Source organism: Pantherophis guttatus, chromosome 6 (genome assembly GCF_059756535.1).
Source record: "Pantherophis guttatus breed Tessera chromosome 6, ASM5975653v1, whole genome shotgun sequence".
NCBI lineage: Eukaryota > Metazoa > Chordata > Lepidosauria > Squamata > Colubridae > Pantherophis > Pantherophis guttatus.
In genome coordinates this window covers 62,046,728-62,068,351 of record NC_142068.1, presented here as the reverse complement: position 1 = coordinate 62,068,351, position 21,624 = coordinate 62,046,728, and the positions used below count along the sequence as shown (strand labels likewise).

At 37.0% G+C, this 21,624-nt stretch overlaps 1 protein-coding gene and 1 long non-coding RNA gene across 5 annotated transcripts in view; both read right to left on the bottom strand.

Moving 5' to 3' along the window:
- Positions 1-6,343: 6,343 nt before the first annotated feature.
- On the bottom strand, positions 6,344-13,453 carry LOC148113133 (uncharacterized). The gene is made up of 2 exons (XR_015728339.1): positions 7,325-13,453; positions 6,344-6,859 (listed from the first exon to the last, which is right to left on the bottom strand). It is a non-coding gene; the product is annotated as an uncharacterized LOC148113133 (long non-coding RNA).
- Positions 13,454-18,295: 4,842 nt separating this feature from the next.
- The window catches only part of DOCK1 (dedicator of cytokinesis 1), a 427,633-nt gene continuing 424,304 nt past the window's right edge, over positions 18,296-21,624 (bottom strand). For 3 of the 4 annotated variants that reach the window (XM_034436445.3, XM_034436447.3, XM_034436448.3), the window contains exon 52: positions 18,296-19,363. In XM_034436445.3, the coding sequence (XP_034292336.2) occupies positions 19,268-19,363 (96 nt within the window). In that variant the 3' untranslated portion in view covers positions 18,296-19,267. The remainder of the gene's footprint in view (positions 19,364-21,624) is intronic. The other variant, XM_034436446.3, reaches the window with a different exon arrangement.

The window sequence follows — 21,624 nt, the reverse complement described above, 5'->3', positions numbered from 1 at the left end:
TTGTTTTGAAACTGCACGAGTTATTCGCTGGTCTTTAGCTCCAGCCATACGCTCTAGGTCCAGTGCCACATCTCTTGTAGTCAGAATTGGAGAAGATTCTAACAGGGGCTCATCCAGAAAACCTCCTTCAGCACCCTGCGCTTCCGTTGGATCTAGTTCAATCTGCTTAAGCTGCGCTTCCAATTCTTGCTGGGGTTGCTTCTCCTTCTCACTCTCCTTTATCTCCAGTACAGTAGATGAGCGTGGAGATGGTGACCTCTCTTTAAAAACATTGTAGTAAAAATATTCCGCTTTTTCAACAGTATTCAGTCGGTGTTTTTCCCCCTGGTACTTCAAAATTATACCCGTTGGGGCATCCCACCGAAATGGAATCTGTAATTTGTTTAATTCCTTTGCTAGAAAACCAAAATCTTTTCTATCTTTCAGCATCTTTGGCGGTAACTCTTTATAAATTCCAACTTGAGTTCCCTCAACTTGCACAGAGGAAAGAAAAGATTTTTGCAGAATATCATTTCTCATTCTTCTGTCTGTGAAATAAATCACCACGTCTCTTGGTAATTGCCTTTGTCTGGCCACCCACGAGTTCACTCTGTAAATTTTATCTATTTTGCATAAAATCTCATCAGGATCAATTTTTAACAACACAGCCAAGGCATCAGCACAAACCTGTCTCAGATCTTGCCGGTCACTCTCCTTGATACCTCTAATTCTTATAGCAAATTCCATGGACCGGAATTTCATCATCGTGATTTCATCTTCAACTCTCTGCACTTTATTATCCACATCAGAAATTTTAAAATCAGTATCTTTTATTTTAACATTCACTTCTGATTTAAATTCTTCCAATTTAGAGTCCACTTTAATAATAACTTCTGACAGGCCAGAAACTACATTTGATAATTTATCAGTCACCTTGTCATAATTCTCTTTCACCAAATTTTTCATTTCAGTAATTTCCTGCTTAATTTCCTGTTGGGATTTTTGAAATTTATCATCCAAAGCCTGCGTGATAAATTTTTTTAAACTTTCAAAATCAAACTGCTCTTCAGGCTTATGTGTGGGAGATCCCCCCCCTGCTGCCTTGCTTTCCTGTTTTTTAGAGGCCATTTTACCTCGTGAGTTAGATTTTCTAAAAAAAGAAATCCTTTTTCTTCTTCCAGCACCACAAAGTCCTCTTAGAAAATCCCCCAGTTTTAATCAGGTTAGAAGTAAGTAAATTTAAACTTGAGTGAAGTCAGCTTGTTTTAGAAAGGGATTTTTTTTTTCTCACCCCTCTTCTCCTGTACTCGCAACAAACAACGCTACAATGTAACTTGTTAGAATAGCTTCAAAGAGTCACTTTCCCTTTCAGCTTGTTAACTTGTTAGCGCTGGAGCAGCGCCATCTTTTCAAGCCACTCCCACTCACTTCAGTTTTTAGTCAGATCAAAAAGTCACAAAGAAAGGGAAATACTTGCAATTCCTTGGTTTCAGGGTTCGGGTTTTTTTTTTTTCTCCGTTAATTAGTAAGGTTAAATTCAATCGGCTGTGTTTGCTGCTGCCGGCTTGCTCTGCAGTAAACAGAGTCGTCCCACGCCGCCCGGAGTCTCTGCAAGTTGAAAGGGAACCACACCTGTTTCCTCCCCAGTAGCAAATTCCTGGGGGCTCACAGGGGCTCAACCTGCGCCTTGCCAACTCTCTCCTTCAAATCCTACAGATTCTGGAGTTTTCAAGCCGCTTCTCACGATCGAAGCGGCTCTACAAACGGCGGGGCTGGCGGACCTTAAAAAGGCACCGTCTTCACCGGAGCCAGCAAAACCAAGGGGAGTCATGATACCTTCTTGAGCCCACAGATGCTCCTGATTAAAATTATATGTAGTGAATTCCATTTGTTTATCTGATATAGGAAAAAAAACTTTCTGAGGAAAAGCATGCTGAAATAGATAACAACGTCTATCAAACATAATAACTAGCCCTGTTTATATGTTGAGTTTTGGGCCACTAAAACAGGATCAAATTTTAGCCCAGAATATTTTCTTCCATTTATTATGAACAAAAATGTAGAAATGTGGAAAACACTAAGAATTATAACCCTAAATTAATATGCAGCTTTAAAAAGTTCTGGTCATAATAGCATGCTTCGTCAGATTTTTTTCTTCTTTTCTTTTGCTCTATTTATTTAGATATTTTCTTTTGCGAAAGGAAAATCCATAGCCTCAAAACATTGAGGAATTTGCCTTATGGCCAAAAGCAAATAAACCATGGAAAGGAAAGGAAAAGACTAACATTTCATCTGCATGAGAAATTGTAGATGTAACTGGCACAGAACTACGACTTAAAGGTGTTTTTTTTAATGTGTATTTTGATACTTGGGTACTTTATATTCATTACTAATACATTGATTTAAAACTGGGGTTCAAATCCATGGATTGCATGCCTCCTCCCAGTATCTTTTGTGATCCACAAAGCACTCTGAGATCATGCCACTAAATTGTGGTTACAAAATGTCTACTTTTCCATGGCAATATTTTTCTCGATTCTATCATCTCTATCAGTCATGATGAGAATTCTGAGTAGGCTGAACCATTGCTTAGCTTCATCCAAAATCAGACTTTTTCATACTGTCTGCACTTTCAGAAGCCCTGTGTTTCAGAAATGATCAGAAGCTTTTTAAATCCAGGATCAGCAGCAATCTTCATCCTTCCGAACATTTCAATTGGGGTTTAGACAGGTGAGGGAAAAATAACTCTTATATTAGGACCTTGTAAAGTTGTCTATTGATTTTTCCAAGTTTTTGAAAATGGTTTGTACTGCCTGACTCTAAACCAATCTTATACATGCAATGTGACCTATCCTTAAATATCTTCTAGGACTTTTGGCTAAACATTTAGATTTTACAATGTATGAACATATTTACATATATATCCATCACATTCTTTCTTTTCATGATAAGCATATTAGGCAAAATGCAAACAAGGCATGAGATAAGAAAATGGTTTACTTCTTGAATAGATTCATATCCTGCCTTCATTTTATACAACTCAAGATGGCATACTATATATAATATTTTCTTCACAATACCAACAATCCTCTGAGTTGATGATGGCTGAAACAGAGATTGGCCCAAAATTTCCCCACCAGCTTCCATGCCTAAGGAAAAACTAAATTTCATAGCCTCCCTTAACTACTACACTAAATTTGCTCTCCTGAAATTGTGAAATATAAAACTTTAAAACAGTAAGTATTCCATCAACTCCATCCATTGTGTTGCTTCATATCTTGCTGCCTTTCAAACCATCTTTGCTCCTACTACACTGGTATGTTATCATGTTTTCTTATTATTTAAATTTATTTATTGTCCCCACAAGTTTAGCCTTATACAGCATCTCTTCTTCTGACCACATTCCTGTGGGCTAGGTCGGGTTGAAAGAGTGTGTGATCATCTTAAATGGGTGGCTTTAGGAGGGACTGCATCAAGGATGCTGGAGTTTGGTCTCTTAACTCTATTTCAACAACTTCTCACCTCTTTCTTCTTAGGATCTCATCATCCAGCCACAATTTTCCTAGTCCACCCCTTCTTTTCAACCCATTCACGCTTCCTTCCCAGATATGTTTGCAATTTGATCTCTGTATGACCAACATTTTGTACGTACTTTTACTATTTTTATTTAATTCTATGCTGTCTTGTTCTTCAATAAGCAGTCTATGATGTAAGGCAGCCTTTCCTAACCTTCTGCTGTCTAGAAGTGATGACACTGATCTTGCTGGCTGACAAATCTTAAAATCATAGTGCAACACATTTGGAGGATACCAGATTGAGAAAGGCTGACATCTAAGCTAAGTTTTCTTTATGAGACTTATAGCTATTGATAGGTGTGAACATAATAATCTTCTTATCATCACTGAAAGGCTGATCAAATGACATATTGAAGAGATAACTATCTTACAATTTCACTGGTAACAATCTCTACACTGGCTTCCTCATGCACATATCAGCACATGCTGCTTTTGAACATCACATTAGCAAGGCAATCACTGTACTGGTTGGATTTTTCCAAAGCATTCTTTATGTGCATTATATTTCCGACTATAGTTCCATGCAGAATGGCATTTTAGATTGACCTTCTCTTTCAGTTGGTCAAGGGAGACTGTGGTGATAACAGAAAAGACAAAACAAGGCCTTCATTTTGCATACCTCCTTTTACTAAGTGGATAATAGTACAAGTAGTCCTTGGCTTATGACCATAATTGGAACTGGAATTTCAGTTGTAAGTCACTGAATAAGTCACTGTGGTCATAAATTGAAGCACCATGTGACTGGACCCGATATTTTTAGGGCAGTCATTAAGCAAATCACAGGCTTTTAGGTCTGCATCTATTCTCTTGAATGGGCAAAGCAATAGCAGTAGCAATAGCACTTAGACTTATATACCACTTCTCAGTGCTTTACAGCCCTCTCTAAGCAGTTTACAGAGTCAGCCTATTACCACCAACAATCTGGGTCCTCATTTTACCAATCTCAGAAGGATGGAAGGCTGAGTCAACCTTGAGCTGGTCAAGATCGAACTGCCAAACTGCAGGCAGCTGGCAGTCAGCAGATGTAGCCTGCAATATTGCATTCCAACCACTGGCTACCAAAGCCCATGTGAACTGTCAAAAAATATCTCAAATTGTAGTCACAACCATGAGACAGTGCATCCAGTCATAAATGGGAACCAGTTGCCAAGCCCCTGAATTGCAGCTATGTGATTGTGGGGAGGAGGCTGCACAATGTTTTAGGATGGCCAGAAGTGCTTTACAGGCTTTAAGGGAGCCTTTCAGATGCCATCATAATCTTGAATCATTGTAACTTGACAATCACTTGTAGATGTAACTATTTCAAGAGCTTGTACCATATTATAGAAAAATACTAAAGGAACTACACATCAACAAAAATCCATCATGCCGTATTACTTAATTACCTTGGACAATGGGTGTAAGAGACAGTGTTCTTGCAATGTACATGTGCTCACTGTTTGTGCCTACCACCTCAATCCCAAGTGATGGATCTACATATTCGGACCACATATACTGAATAAAGATTGTTCAATCATGCCTGACTGCAGCACATTTTTTCCATTTTTCCATCTATAATCCATCTATAAATAAGAGTTCAGAACTTGGGATATTTCCATTATTTCTATCTCCATGTCCACCTCTTTTCTTTTCTTTTCTTTTCTTTTCTTTTCTTTTCTTTTCTTTTCTTTTCTTTCTTTCTCTCTCTCTCTCTCTCTCTCTCTCTCTCTCTCTCTCTCTTTCTTTCTTTCTTTCTCTTTCTCCCTCTCTCTCCCCCCCTCTGTGTGTTTGTGTGTGTTTTTAGCCATTTTGAAAATAAATAAAATATTATTGCATAGGATGTAAAAATAAGAATATGTTACAAATTATAGTTCTTCAATAACTTGCTATTTGCTATTGCTAACTTGCTCTTGCTATTTGAACAGCTAATGCCCAAACTGTTCAAACATTACTTCCTCAAAGTTCTTAGGAGGCGTCTCCCTGTAGGATGAAACACAACAGTAGCCTTCACTGCTGGATCACTATAGAGGACAAATTTTCCTAGTGCTCCGTTGAAATTTTCTTCCTTCAAAATGGTGTGGTAAAGGGTGTATAATGGGCACAATTTATGGAACCACATTGGCAAATTAAATATTATAAAATCTCCAATTAAAAGTATCTGGCTACAAAAGTCAATAAAATGAAAGGGCTTTTGAGGTAAAAATGCTGAAAGCTAAATTGAAAGAGAACAAACTGGATTCCTTATTTTTAATCTGATTGTCGTATCTGCTGATACCAATTAGATGAACTCAGAGCAAGGAAGGACCGTGAATGAAGATTCCTTGTGAAGATTCCTAATAAATTCCTTGAGTGGTTCTCATACAAGTGGACCTCCAGAAAATCACACACCAGTTATAAAAGAAGGCAATACAGAGATATTAGACATATTGTTTTATCTTTATACATCTACTTCGGCACTGAATATACTGATATAAATCTGGGAAAGAAGATGGGGTTATCTCTGATTATCGGTTTAACATGAGGGATGAATAAGTAAATATTAGATTAGAGGATATAAAAAGAAAATTGATGTTGAAGTATTTCAACTATCTATAATGGAAAGCTCAGCTGCCTTTCTTAATATGTAGTTCAGGTAGGTCTGTAAAGCAATTACTTTAGAAGCCTTGATATAGAAAAGTAGACTTAATTGTGTGGATGCTTTGCTATGCTTTGTAATCTTTTGGTGCTCTTTCTACCTGTTTGAACTTGTAGTGCATGAGTGTGGGAGAGAAAGGGAAGGAGAGAGAAAGAGACACAGAGAGAAACGGTACTTTTTCTTGAGCATATTTTATAGATAAGGTATTGCACATTCAAAATCCCAAAAAGGAATGTGACCCCAGGGAGTTGTGATGGTATACTTCAAAAACACTTCGTGTGCTCAGTAACTGCTACAGTACTAGCTTGTTAAAAAAGAAGCAGAAAGTTTTTAAACACAGAACAGTTGCTGATAAAAGAAACAAGGCTTTTCAGACAGTCCATCAAGGTCCAGCTTCTTGATCCACTGCAATGCAGCTGATGAAAGTCCCCTTTGGTGATATCAGCAGATAGTACTGTCTTGTTCTCACATATGATCAGTGGTTTAATAAAATATCCCAGTCCACGTATCATTTGCAGATGGCATGATGTGATCTTCATGCCGAAGCAATGCATCAACATCTGAATGCAGAAATGAAACAAATCACTTATATACTAACCTGTAATCTATTTTTGTTTGTCTTCTATCTCCGGTTCTAGGTGAGTCATCTATTCTTCCTTCTGTGTGACATTTCAATGAAATGGTTTTATTGCTGTAATGACATATGGAAGAGCATTTAAAACTACCCAATTTATATTTTACTAAGAAAATTACATGGATAGACAATACAAAGTGATTGACCCTAAATAAACCAGAAGATGATCCGCTCAGCTCAGACAGCACTCAACATACTGTTGAGGCAGAGCTGATGATCTTTCTAAGTACTAATTGTCGAGCGGCACGAAGCACTCGACACCACGACTCCGACCGCTGCAGCATGGGTGGCGTGCCCGATGGGGGGGGTTGGATATGGGCCACTGGGTGATGGTGAAGGGGCTAGAATAACGACTAGGCGTTTCTGCGCACGGGTGTTTAGCGGGGTCGTGTGGGCATAGAGGAGAACCTGCGAGCAACACGGCTCCGCCGAAGACCGGGATGGATGACGCCACCACTGCGCGCCCGGAATGACAGCTGCGGGAACTTTGAATCCCCCCAGCTGAAAGCACTCAGCACTCACTCTTTAAAAGGACTCTGTAGCCGGCTCCCAGCAGCCGCGTCTTTGTTTTGCTTGCAATCCGGTCTCCACCGGGAGCTGTTGTTACCGATTAAACCAAGATACTCCGATTCCTGGTCGAGTGTGTTTCTTGTGCGTTGGTAATCCAATCCAGGGGAGGCTGAGACTAATGGTGTCTATCATGTGGCCAAATTAAAGCATTCTGGATGGCTAGTTGCTGAAATTGTCATGGGGAAAAAAAAATCAGAAGTGTCAAAGAGAGAATTTCAGAGAGAACACGGATCATAAGAATTAGATGTATGAACATTGAAAAACAGATGAAATGACTCATTGACACATTGTTGTCTTGGGCATCAGCAACCTGAAATTAATTGGATACTTTCAGTCAGAATATCATGCTGCTCAAGAAGGAATGGCATTGCTTCCATAGTCAGAAATGACAGTACATGGGTACAATGCAGGCAGTGACCAAGTAATTCACAGACACCATTTTAATATGATGGTTATCTATGTTCATGTCTCAATCACTGATAGAAACGAAGAGGAAGTAGGTTAGGTTACATTAGGTAAGGTTAGAATCAATCTGAAATCAACAGAACATGCAACTAAAGTACGTTGCTTGTAATTGGAGACTGGGATTATTATTATTGTGGTTCATGGTACAGTCAACCAGATTGTAGAGTGGATTTGGCATTTTTGTCCTTCCCAAGGAGCTGGAATGTGGATGTTTGATGGCATTAAAGGTATTGTTGAAAGACGTAAGCTTTTCCAAGTAAAGCTGCCTTTTGCAATGGAATGATGGTAAATTTGTCAAATACCAATGATATTCAAGTGATGCTCCAGTTGTTTTGGGATTGCACCCATAGCTACCACCTTTGCTGTTTTTGGCCATGGATGTTCTATTTCTAGTTGCATATATTTATATTTTGTGATTTTCTTCAGTTCTTCCTCTTCTATTCTGCTGTCTACAGGTACTGCCATCTCCACTACTCAGACTTTTCTGTGGGTCCTTGGTGCTTTTTGAGCTTGGTGGTTTTCATTACCAAATTAGGTAACATCCTCAGTGAACTTTTTTGTCTTTATATTATCGACAGCTGTAAAATCTGGGGTGTTATATGGCAGGTGTCTGTCTGTCTGAATTATAAAATCTTAGAGCACTTTAACGTCTTCATTTTCTGTGGCTATCTATTTTATGGCCCAACATTTTTGCCGGCAGGCAAATAGTATTTCTTGCAGATCTTCCAATTCATCATTGTTGCTAGTTTGTCATGCCATTGTTTGGAATGGGACAACTCACCCTGCCTGGGTCAGCATGGTCAGCTCACCCCAAACTGACTCACCCCGGTTGACCTGCCCTGGCCAACTCATCCTGGTGTACTCATCCCAGGATAATTCACCACAGGATAACTCAATGCAAGTTTACTGTTATCTGCCACTGTTTCTTCACATTATTTTAATTTTTGTTATTCACATTTCATTTTGTTCCTCCTTTAGCATCCTTTAATGATTCTATTCCATCATTTCTTCTATATTATTCTAAATCAGGGGTGTCAAACTCGTGTTGTCACGCTATCATCACGTGATGTATCGTGACTTTTTCCCCCCTTCACTAAAAAGTGGGTGGGAGTGCTAGCACGTGATACATCTGGCCCATAGGCTGCAAGTTTGACACCCCTGTTCTAAATGTTATAAACTCATCCCATGGCAGGTAAGTTATACAACATTCTGCAATAGAAATCTCTGAACACTACAGTAGTATGCTTATCAATAATTACAGAGAAATTGCTAGAGACAATTCTTTAACTAAAATAATCCTCGCAACATTTTCAGTATTCAAGTGTTTGACTATGAACATATACAGAAATAATCTTCTAATTAAAATTTTTAAAGGAGACAAATACAGGGAGGAACCTGTTTCTTGTCTACTTAGACAAAAATGGGGTTTATTTGTTTGTTTCAATCATTTTTTTAAACAGATTAACAGAGTTGGAAGGGACCTTATAGGTCATCTAGTCCAACCCCCCCACTCAAGCAGTTATATATAAATAAAAAATTATTTGCGATAACTGCTTTTCGATAGCAAAAATCTACAAATATTCTCTGGGTTGCCTGCTTCCACATCTGATAAGATTGGGCAAGCTAATTGTGCCAAGCATAACTTGCCATGCTTGTGCTAAACAACAGCAGTTATTTCTGTATGGATGGGAATGAAGACCATATAATTTTCTTCACCCACTTCTACCTTTTGGTGGCTGCTACTATGAAGCAATGAGAGCATCAGGCATCTTTTGATCAAAGGAGAAAAATGGAGAGAAAAAACTGTTATATGCAGAGCAACATTTGGATGAGACCCATGAGGCTTCTGTACGTTTCATTCCTTTGATTGAAACGTCATTCTGTGTCAATGTATCAGGGGATATTGGGTTTTCAAGACGAAAGTTATGAGCATTCACTCTGATCCTTCCAACAGTAGAACTGTAACAACAATGAAAAGAATATCAAATAAGATCTTGTTTAATAGCAAAGCCACTGTCAAAATGTTAGGTTTGCAATGACACAAACCAGGAAGCAAAGCAGATGTTTACCAAACTGTTTTTCTTGAACTTAGAGTGAAATATGGAATCAAGTATACAGAGATAATAGGATTTCAACTGGGTGGACAAAGTATGAAATTTGTCACATTTTTTTTTTTAAAGATATCCATCAAACACATTACAGATAGATTATTTAATACATACCAGTTATTAAATTATTCATCTATTAGACATAAAATAACAAAAGACCAATTAGGTAAGACCAAATTTACCCTGGTCTTGTGCTCTCTTTGCAACCAAAACCACCTTCTGTTACTCTGAGAAGAACTGGTACTTTGCTTCCTCTGATTCTGGGCTTATCACAATTATTGGGATGAATATCCATTTGAAGGCCTTACATTCTGTGAAAGATAGGATTACCTTTCTTAAGCAAAAGTCTAGAATATATTAATTTGTTAAATTGATATCTTACCTTTTGTTGAGGAACTCAGAAGAACGCATTCAAAACTTAGTTTTGTCCCAGGCCTGGAGTTAATGAATTACTGAATGTGTATCTGTGTGAGTTCTTTTGTTTAATTTGTGTTGCTTTTAAGCTTTATGGATTGAGTTGTCTGTGTGGTTTCATGTTTTATCTGTTTTAAGAATATTTTTTTGGTTTTGTATGCTGCCCAACTCATTGTAGTTGGGCAGCTATAATATTGTAAATTTGAATGAAGGAATGAAAATGAATGAATGAATAAATGAATGAATGATGTGTATTATTTTCTCTTCCCATTTCACTTGTGAGAATAATAACCCTTCACAGCTTGAAAATACTGCATGAAGTATTTTGGGCTGAGACAAAGTCACACAGTGAATTTTCATGGATGGTCTCAAACCTGGGTCTCCTCTGAGTCAGTGCAACACCTAATCCCTTATACCACACATAGTAGGTCTCAAAAGAAATCAAGTTTCAATTGATTTAGGTTCTGAATTCTTGCTCTGTACATCTGCATCTCACTGCAGTTAATATTAAATGATATAAGCATGCAGTCATTGTTCATTATTATATAGTTCTTATAACCAATATTATGTTAGAACTGAGTACACTGAGAGAGTTCACATACAGTTACCGCATGCTTTTCAAACAAGCCATAATCCATTCGTTTATCTACATAGCAAACTGTATTGTACTACTAAAATCAATTACATTTTGATTCGCTTGTAAATCAGGCATTTATCTAATATTATTTTTCAGTTCCAATTACTGTTTTAGTACATCTTTTATCAATAACTTTATAATAGTCTATATTTTCTCGCATATACTTTCCTTATTTTTAACATTTCTATCCTCCATTTTAGGGGAAAATCCCTTCTAAGAAGTTTCTAGGAAAAACGAATGTCTACATCTAACAATATCAAAACAGCACTCTTGTCTCAGATGTTAACTTTCAACTATAATACAGGCAATAGGGTTGTGCAATGCACTTGAATCCGATGGTTCTCCTGCATGCTAGTCTGAGTCAAGCCTTCTCTTCCAAGCATTGAAGGAGGCCTCTTTATATCTTATAGATGGTCTGCATGCATAGACAACATTTCTCCTCGGACCAGCAGCAAAGCAAAATGCTTCTGTAGATGCACCTGGGAAGATTTGCAAAGGAGAGAATTGCTTTAATGCTTTGATACGTTACCATGCAGGGTGCAGCAACTGTTTCAAATCTTTTGCTCAAGTTACAGTTGAGCCAGGGGTTCTACTTACCTTTACTACTGGTTTGCAATGGGACCACGTGCACATGCTCTTCTGCGCATGCGCAGAAGTGTTCTGATGACATCGGGGTCGGTGGGCGGAGCCTCCCACCGGTTTTACTACCACTCAGTTGAATATCTTGCAAACAAGGCAGTTCCTTTAATTCAGTGTTTCTAAACCTTGATGAATTGAAGATGGGTGGGTTTCAACTTCCAGAATTCCCCAGCCAACCATGTTGGCTGGAGAATTCTAGAACTTAAAGTCTACACCTCTTCAAGTTCCCCAGGTTGAGAAAAACTGCTTTAATGCTTCAACAAGAACTCTAACCCTAACCTTAAATAGGACTATTATTTCATGCACTACCATGAAAGTATATCAGTCTAAACTCTTATTGTCTTCCGTTTGCAAATTGTAGGCTGAGCATTAAGGAAAACATGTTCAGCAAAAAACAGAAGCTGTGTTGTATTTTCAAAGTTCAGTAAAAAGACATCTTTACTTCTTCATGGGTAAACCTCATTTACTATAATTATTTGAGCCTTATTGAGTTTTTTTTTCTTTTTGCTTCAAGAAACATTTTGTAAGAGTGGGAAAAGTTAAAACTCACCGTCAATGCTATCACAAATAGAATGGCTGCTTTATTATTGTAGCTACCATTCATGTAAATGCTATTTATCCTCAAAAACTACCCGATATCACCCAAAAAATGGCAATTGTAAGACCCAAATTTATTTTAAATCTACCATAAAAAATGGAATGAAAGGAAATTGAAATGTCAGGGCAACTGGACCTTAGAGATAAAATGAAATGAATTAATGCTGATAGTAGAGGATACTCAGGGAAAGAAAACAACTTCAATAAACTGGTGGGGAGGTTTTGCACACAATATTGCAAAAAATGTCTGTCTTTTGTGCATCTCTTAAATGTGCCACAATTTATAGTCTGACCTTGTCCAGGTTTGGAAGCTAAGCAGAGTTAGGCCTGGTCAATTTTTAAATGGGGCACCAGCAGGGAATAGGAGACAGGCTAGACGGTGGCAGTTGAAAAGGCATTTTGAAAGAAAGGTTTGGCAATCCACTTGCCTTTTGCTGCCCAGAAAACTATATATAGGTATGTGGAGCTGAACTCGATGTGTAGGAGACCTGACCTTAAGAAACTAAGTAGAAAATGAAAAATGCATTGTTCTGTAATTCTACATTGGCTTTCCCCAATGTCATATCTAGGTATGTTTTTCCAACCAAAATGAGCACATCTGATAGATTTATGTCACCCCAGTCAATGACAGAAGCATATATCAAAATAATATCTATTCCTTCCCACAGAATAATTAGGACTTGCAAAGAATAAGAAACCAGTCTCTTTAGAGCTGAAAATAAGACCCTATAAAATAATTCAATAGCATACTGGACCAGCGAACACAACACTAGATTTGAACCAGTCTTGGCATTTACAAATTTGGAGAATGCTTGGGAGAAATTGGTTTTACTTAAGAATAATAAATTTATTGATTTAATTTTCCCAAATGATTTTTTTTTTTTTTTTTTACTTCTGCTCAATGAGTTCCAGGAGAGAAGGTAGTCATCTTGTCTCTTCTCCATTTCTTAAGACTTGGAATCCTGCTGGATCTTTTTAAACCTTCATATTAAAAAAAAAAGTATGATTGTTGAGACTATATTTTAATCCCATGAATTACAGATTTCAGCAATTAGGCATTCTGTTTGGCTATCAAAATGCCGCAAGAGGCTTACAAAAACAGTATGACTTCTAACTTAGATGTTGGCCCAATGAACCAGTGGTGGGTTCCTCCCGGTTCGGCCCGGTTCTGCTGATCTGGTAGCGGTGACGATATGATGTCACCGAACCGGTTCTGCCCTCCCGCCCCCCTCCCGCCCCTGCAATGAACATATACAAATATGTACAGGTTATTATAACTGAGCCCGGAATTACGGTCATAAACTGTTGGTCTTTAAGTGGATCGTCATACCTTTTTTGTGGTGGTAGTTAAGTGAACACAGAGGTCATTAAATGAACCCATTGTACTCAATGGGCAGTTCTTCCCAGAAACTGGAAATAAAGACTGGCTTCCAGCAAAAAAAAGTTGTAAATTATGGTCATGTGATAGAAGACAATGCAAACAGTCATAAACGTGGGCCTTCTGTCAAGCATCAAATGCAATCAAATGCAGATGGAACAGTTGTGAGCTCTTTGAAATTGGATCATAAGTAGCTCTAAGGAGATCTGTTGTAATAGTGACTGGTCGTAAGTTAAAGGCAACCTGTTCAGAACATCTGGTTGTGAAGATCATGATATTTTATTTCTGGAATTTAGTTGCTGGAATCAGAATATTCACAATAATCACAATATTATTATTTCCTGTACATCATTGCTTTAAGTATTAAGTATCTAATTAAGACTTAGTAGTAAGTCTTAAGTAGTGGGACTTCTTGAGCATCTCAGATATACTAGAAACTTGCCAGACACAATAAAACCCCTAGCATTGCTTTAATTACAGGCTTGAGGAAAACCAAGTTTACAAGAAATACAGACAGTCCTCAACATATAACAGTTCACTTAATGATCATTCAAAGTTACAATGGTACTGAAAAATGTGACTTAGGACTGTTTTTCCACACTTATGACCGTTGTCCATGGTCACATGATCAAAATTCAGATGCTTGGCATATGACTCATATTTATGACATCACAGTGTCCTAGAGTCATGTGATCCCTTTTTGCAACCTTTTAACCAGCAAAGTCAATGGGAAAGTCAGATTCATCTAACAACTGTGGAAAGTAAAGTCATAAAATGGAGCAAAATTCATTTAACAAATGTCTTACTTAATATAAATTTTGGGTTCAATTGTGGTCGTAAATCGAGGATTACCTGTATCGCCAGCAGCAGAAGGGGTTTCTGATTGCTCCTAAGTATGACTGAAGTCTAAATCTCTTCTTTGCTGGAGGGGAGAATATAGATTTTAAAAATCCCCAATGGGAATTCTTTTGGCCTGGCCTTCTAGTTTCACAGCACAATTTTGACTCCAATCTCGCTGGATGTAAGACTGTCTGCCTTCCTTTCTCATGAACAGTATTTGGATAAGGATCGCCCTTCTCCTTCCTTTTGTGTGACTGTAAGAAGCCAAGGCAAAGAAGATATACAGCTACATATTTACAGAAGGGCTGCTTTGACCCTCACACCTGCTGTGACCAAATGCTTTTAGTACTTTTGCTGTCCTTATTAGTCTATCTTCCAAGCCAGCTACCAATTTACTCCCAATTCTGTGATGTCTATCTTATTCATAGGCTGGGTGCACGTCTCTCTTCCTCCCCTTTCTTATTGCAAGAGTTCAGTGAGGCAAAGAAACTGTATTGGTCACAGTAACCTTTGTTCCGAATACAGAGAATAGTTGAGAAAAATAGCTTAGCTTCTCTGCAGCCTCAGGTTCTCCTCTAATAGAATTTATTCAGTTATCTTAATCATAAGAATATTTTATTTACACAGACAGAAAATGCAGGTAGCCCTCGACTTACAACAGTTCATTTAGTGACCATTCAAAGTTATGACGGCACTGCAAAAAGGGACTTACAACCGTTTTTCACACTTATGACTGTAGCAGCATCTCTGTGGGTATGTGATTAAAATTCAGACGCTTGGCAATTGGCTCGTATTTATGACGGTTGCAGTATTCTGGGGTTGTGTGAAGCTTCTTCAGCTCTGACTGGATGGTGGGGAATGGAAGGATTCATATTCCATTTGTATTCCATTCCCCGCCAACCAGTCAGACGTGAAGAAGCTTCTTGGATGAGTGGTGAAATGTCTTCAAAGAAAAACACGAAAATCCAGTTGTCTCTTGAAAAAGCACCTTTGGGACAAGGTCTGGATGATTGAGTATCTCCATAATCTGGATGATTGAGTATCTTCATAGAAGTTCACACTTGTTCTCCAGTTCGAGAGTGGAACTCTAATAAATGGAAATAATGGAAAGGAGACCCTAAATTCATTATAATGTTTATAATGAGAATTTCATCAGAATGCGATAAATTGGAGAGAAATGTTAAACCATTGTGAGATGTAGCATGCTTAATTTCATAGAATTTGGAAGCAAAAATTTCCAAATTATCTTGATTTTTTAAAGTTTTTTGTTGTTGTTTTGGGATAGAACTGACTGAAATTGGTAGTAAAGAGGGGGTTGTATAATGAGAAATATATGGAGCAAATTTCAGAATCTTGAGTTTTTTGTGCAAAAAAAAAAAAGAGAGGGTATTTTGAGAGATGATTATTCTTCCTTAATATGGAAGATCTAACTATCAGGAACTAAAACATAAATGCTATTTCATGTTTGTATGTTACACAAAGAATATTTAGTAAGATTTGCTGGAGATGCAATTAGATATTGGAATATTTTTATAGGGACTGGTCTTTTCGTATTATTGTAATATTGAGGACTAGGTAGGTCAGAACTTTATGGTGGTAGTGAATGTGATGTCTATTTAGAAAAGAGTAGTTAAATTAATTTGCTTTTCTACAAATAAAGAAAAATCTATTTTTAATTCCCCATTGCATTGATTCATATGTTAGTAGTTAGTAGATATAGCAGTATAATAGTACTATAATAATAGTACCGAATACATAGTGCAATATAGCAGTATGGAGATAAATTCCTTGTGTGTCTAATTACACTTGGCCAAATAAAGTCTTCTCTTCTCTTCTCTTCTCTTCTCTTCTCTTCTCTTCTCTTCTCTTCTCTTCTCTTCCCTTCTCCCCTCCCCTCCCCTCCCCTCCTTTTCCCTCCTCCTCTCTTCTCCTAGTCTAATCTAATCTAGTCTAGTCTGTATTCATGCACATTTAGTAATGTAAATGTATATGGATGCCCATTTCATAGGAATGACTCTGGCAGCATACAAAGAATGAAAACCAAAACAGTAAAACTGAATGAATAATCAACGTAACAAAATTTTAAGGCCAAAAATAATCTTTCCTAATTATAGCACACACACAAAAAATGAATAAAACCAATCTACCAGAAGAGCTTATTTAACCTCCAAATCCAAATCAGAGCCTATAGTAGTAGCATTATAAATAAAACCACTAATAATAATGATGGTTTAGGATTTTTTTTCCCATTAATACCAGATTGTGGGACAGTTGTCAGCAGCAGGTGGAAATGGAAGATTTCTCCCTTGTGTTATCAGCAGAGAGTGAGACTAATTAAAGTTTCTCTCCCCCATTCCTGACCACAGCCAAATATTTCTCAATTAGCCTTGAAAACAAGAGCCATTGATGCCAATGGAACCTTTCTCCCCCTTGAAGATAACTGGAATAGGGAAGAATCTTATGCAATCTATCTGGGTCATAACAAAGAGAGGTTTGTAATTACAGTGGTGAAAGAATTGGTCTACTCAGTTGAACAAAACCCATCAGAACATAATACTTGTTAGATAATTAATACAACATAAACTTGGCCTTGTCAAGTATATATGCAGATATCAACAATCAATAGTCAAGTCTGTGCCTTAACTCTCAAATTGTTCAGACCAAGGAGTCAGTCTTGTCAGCAAGTTTATAACAGTATTAGATATCCTTTTATTTCCTTACCTGAACAGATGATCACAAGCACCCGGTAGCATTGAAGCAGCCACAACTTCCCCAAATGTTATTTCTTCTAGAGTCATAGGTCATTTGGACGCATTCTGTAAGTTAGTCCATTTTAGGTACCCTGATTCAAAACTTGTTGCCATAAGGTGCTCTGTTTTGCTCAGCAATGGCCATTTTCAGAGTATATAGATGGGTAACTTTATTAGATTACATTCTGCTAATCAGTTATCCTCTGTCTATAGTAGTTGAGTGTAAATACAGAATAATCTAGCACAGGGGTGTCAAACTTGATTTTATTGAGGGCCACATCAGGGTTGCCTCGGGTGCCTGGGGTGGAGGGGCCAGGGTGGACATGGCCAGCTCAACGTCACTCCTGTCAGGGGCGCCTGTGATGGCCTGAATGCTCTGCCAGCAAAAACAGAATCCCGAGCTCCGTTTTCACTGGCAGACGATTGCAGGAGGCCATGGCAGCCAAAAATGGAGCTCGGAAGCCCGTTTTCACTGGCAGAAGCACCACGGACCAGTCCTTTCCCGGGTGGCCCCGTGGGCCAGATCTAAGTATCCCATGGGCCGGACCTTGAGTTTGACACCCATGATCTAGCATCATCTTCCTTTGGAAAATTAACCCTCTATTTCCATGTGGTAATATGGGAGATATATGCTTGTTATGTCGCCATTGGCTACATTCCTCATGTAAATATAGGAAATTCATATAATATGCATAGTTCTTTAGTGACTCTTCATTTCTTTCCCCAACAATTTCTTGGCAAGACCCTGTACCAGGGTTTCTTTGTTAAGTATTTGGTGAATTTATACTACTGCCTGTAGATGTATTGAGAATGCGCTTTCTAGACACATTCTGAATAAAACTGAATGCCATTCCTGAATAAAACTGAATGTCATTCCTGAATCAGAGAGTGTCCTGAATCTGGCAGGGTATAGTAATAAAGATTGAGATGGCTCTTTTCAATTGGAGGTCCTTTTCTTAAACCGAGTACATCTTAACAGCTAGCCCTCTCTTTTGATCCAGGCAAACTAAATCCATTTGTAGTTATGTAATAATGTCTAAGAGAGCGGAATTTTAAGAAAATTCATATTAATGATTGTAAGCCAATAAACACAGATTCTAAAGTAACCAGCATTTTTATTTTCTTAGAAAAGGGAAATACTTTAAAAGGATTTCTTTATTTGGCAGAGAAATATTAAAAATGATTGTTAAGATTATAAAATTTGTAGATGATTTTAAAAAGTTATAGAGACATTTTTAAAAAGTTTCTTTTCTGATTCTTATAATATTTCAGAGCGTAATTACTCTGTTAGATTTGTAACATATTTTAAAAGTTATCAATAATTAAAACACAACACATTTGAAGATAAACTATATGCTTATTACTTAAAAGTAAGGAATGAGTGAATCTAAAGACACTGTAAGACCATAATATATACATAATGTCTGTACATAGTGACACAATTGTGAATCAAATACAAAAGGTAAGATTGATTTTGTTGGTTCCAAAAGCATCATTTTTATCCCTATATATTTTTAGACTCCTACATTTGCAGATAAGATACTATTCCCTATAAATTAATGCTGACGCAGGAACCTAAAATATATTCTGCATTAATATATAAGCATAAACTAGCTGAAATTTATTGAACCAATCAATGCATGAGAGAGCATCTGTAATGTAAGCCTAGAGCATGATAAGTGTTTTTCCTAACACTTTAATGTAAAAGATTATACAGCTATAATACTAAACTACATTGCAGGCATTAGGATAATTATTTTCATAAGGCTTATATATGCAAATGCAAAGATAAAGACACAAATGCAATGTCTTAATGATATTTTGATTGTTCTAGAACCCATTTAGAACCATAGTTCAAGCTCCTGGTTGCTTTGGAATGCATTCAGTTGAGTAATTTTGTAACCATACTTAGAGCTATCAATAACTGTTGGAATGTGAGAATCATGGCAACCAAGGTTTCATATTCTTGATTTGGATTGATGTATATAATATTGCAAATATTTTAAACATATTGAAGGCAGAAAACGGAAATTTTACAACTTAATCTCTGACGGTATCTCTTCTTTCTCATTGGACGATCCCAGAATCGACAGAGGCCTGTTTCCGAGTGGTCTTTGGAGGTGGCGGTGGTGGTGTTTTGCTTGGTAAAGGAGGTGGTAGCTGCTAGAAGAAAATTTGGATAAAAGATCTTACTAGAGAATTAACTGTATTGATTCAAATATAATTTCATCTAATGCTTCTTTTGTTATAGCAGGATAAAAACCTATGCCTATTTAATACCACTCCCATCTGAGTCTTACGAACAGGGCTTTCTTTACTAATGACTGTAACTAAATTGAGTATTCAGTAAGGACATCAACTGAAATCTATTACATAGGTAAGTATAATTATTTTACATTGTGGTTGTTAACTAGTTTATCACTCAATAATACCAAACTGAGATATATTCTGGAATACATTCCTCTACCTTTTTTAATAGTTGGATGCCAATTCTCATTTTAGAAAGGCCATGCTATATGAAATGTGTATATTGCTAACTTATAAACAACTTTTCATTTGCCAGCATATACCGTATTGTATTTATGAAGGCTTAATGCCACTATATTATGTTGCTGAGTACTGTTTTGAGTTCTAGAATTTTATTTAATCAAATTAATCAGTAGAAGTACAGTAATTATGCACCAATAAAGATTAAGCTATGCGGCCAATAATAAAAATCCTTGTTATAAGGGTAATGTGCAGCTATTTCACATATGTGTACATGGTACTATTTGATTTTCCATTGCTTCACTAAGAATACAATCATTAAAACCTCCATGGCAGAACCATGAAGTCATTTTGCAATGCTCCATTCAGCAGTTATAACAGAATAACAGAGTTGGAAGGGACCTTGGAGATCTTCTAGTCCAACCCCCTGCACAAGCAGGAAATCCTATACCATTCCAGACAAGTGGCTGTCCAGTCTCTTCTTAAAAGATCCCCATGATGGAGCATCCACAACTTCTGAAGGCAAGATGTTCCACTGGTTAATTGTTCTCACTGTTAGGACATTTAGTTAGTTCTAGGTTACTTCTTTCCTTGACTAGTTTCCATCCATTGTTTCTTGTTATTGCCTTCTGGGGCTTTTGAAAATAGGTTGACCTCCCCCATTCTTTATAGCAGCTCCTCAAATATTGTTCAGTAAATTTTACTTTCTCATTTCCATTTCCATTTTGCAATGTCTTAAGACTTGCTTTTCCACTTGTTGTTTTCCCACATTGTCCTCCCCCCCATTTATTATTACTCTTCAAGTAAATCCATTCCATTTCATATTGTTACTAAACAAGTTATTACAATTTTAGCAATTCTAGGACTCTTCAGTAATGAAAACAAACACATAGAATATATGTCTTTTTTTTCACTATTATCATAGGGAAAGTACAAACTACGAGCTGAAAATATTACCACAGTGTCTATCAATTTATTTCTGAGAAAAATGTGAATATTTTTACAAGTATGGAATGGAACATTATTTGTCCTCTTAAACTTTGATTCTGGCTTTTCAGTTGTCAATTCAACATAAATTTTTTAGAACAAAGAATTTGTCTTGACATCCATTCAGATACATCAGATCCATAGTTTAAATATAACACTTAGATCAGGATAACTTTTTCTTTAGTGGTAGGCAATTCTTTGTGGATAAAAGGGCAATAGGTAATAAGATCATTTCCCAGGAAAGTAATGGTCAGGTCAAATTTCTTGCAGAGTACTTCTAGAGAAATATTTCTGATGTAAACACCTTGCTTCATTGTACAATAGAGCCAAATGAAGTTGTTTTCCATTTATAACCATCTTGTTTTTCTTTTTTTTTTTACACACACAAAAAAAATTACCAAGTATCATTTAAGAGTAGTGCTGTGAACATCTATGCACCACTTTTAATGCATTCAGATCATCTGTGAACTAATACTTAATGATATTTTTCAAGACTTCTCTGTTTTAGCAGCTAGTGCAGCCTGAAGCTCCAGGATTAATGCAAACAGCTTTTCGTGCTTCACAATCCACTTTCAAACAAAATTGCTAGAAAAAAAGGCAGCAATTTCTTACCATTTTGAAATAGCAAAAGTAGACAGTTATTAATGTTAGAGATTCCACAAATCTCTCTTCTACAAAAGGACATGTGCAACAGTTATTATATATTGTATGTACTATAATATAATTTAATAATAATTTATAATATATTAATTATATTTATAGTTGATTTGTTTCATAAATAGGTATTCTCATTGTTTCTGTAGCTGGCTTGTTGAAGTGGAAGAATGGTCTGAAGAAACTCTTGCATCCATGGTCAAAATTTGACCAAAACCCACAGTTATGTAAAAGTCAGGTAATGAAGCCATTTACATGGTGACATATCTTTCAGCTTTTCATTTGAGGTCAGTTCT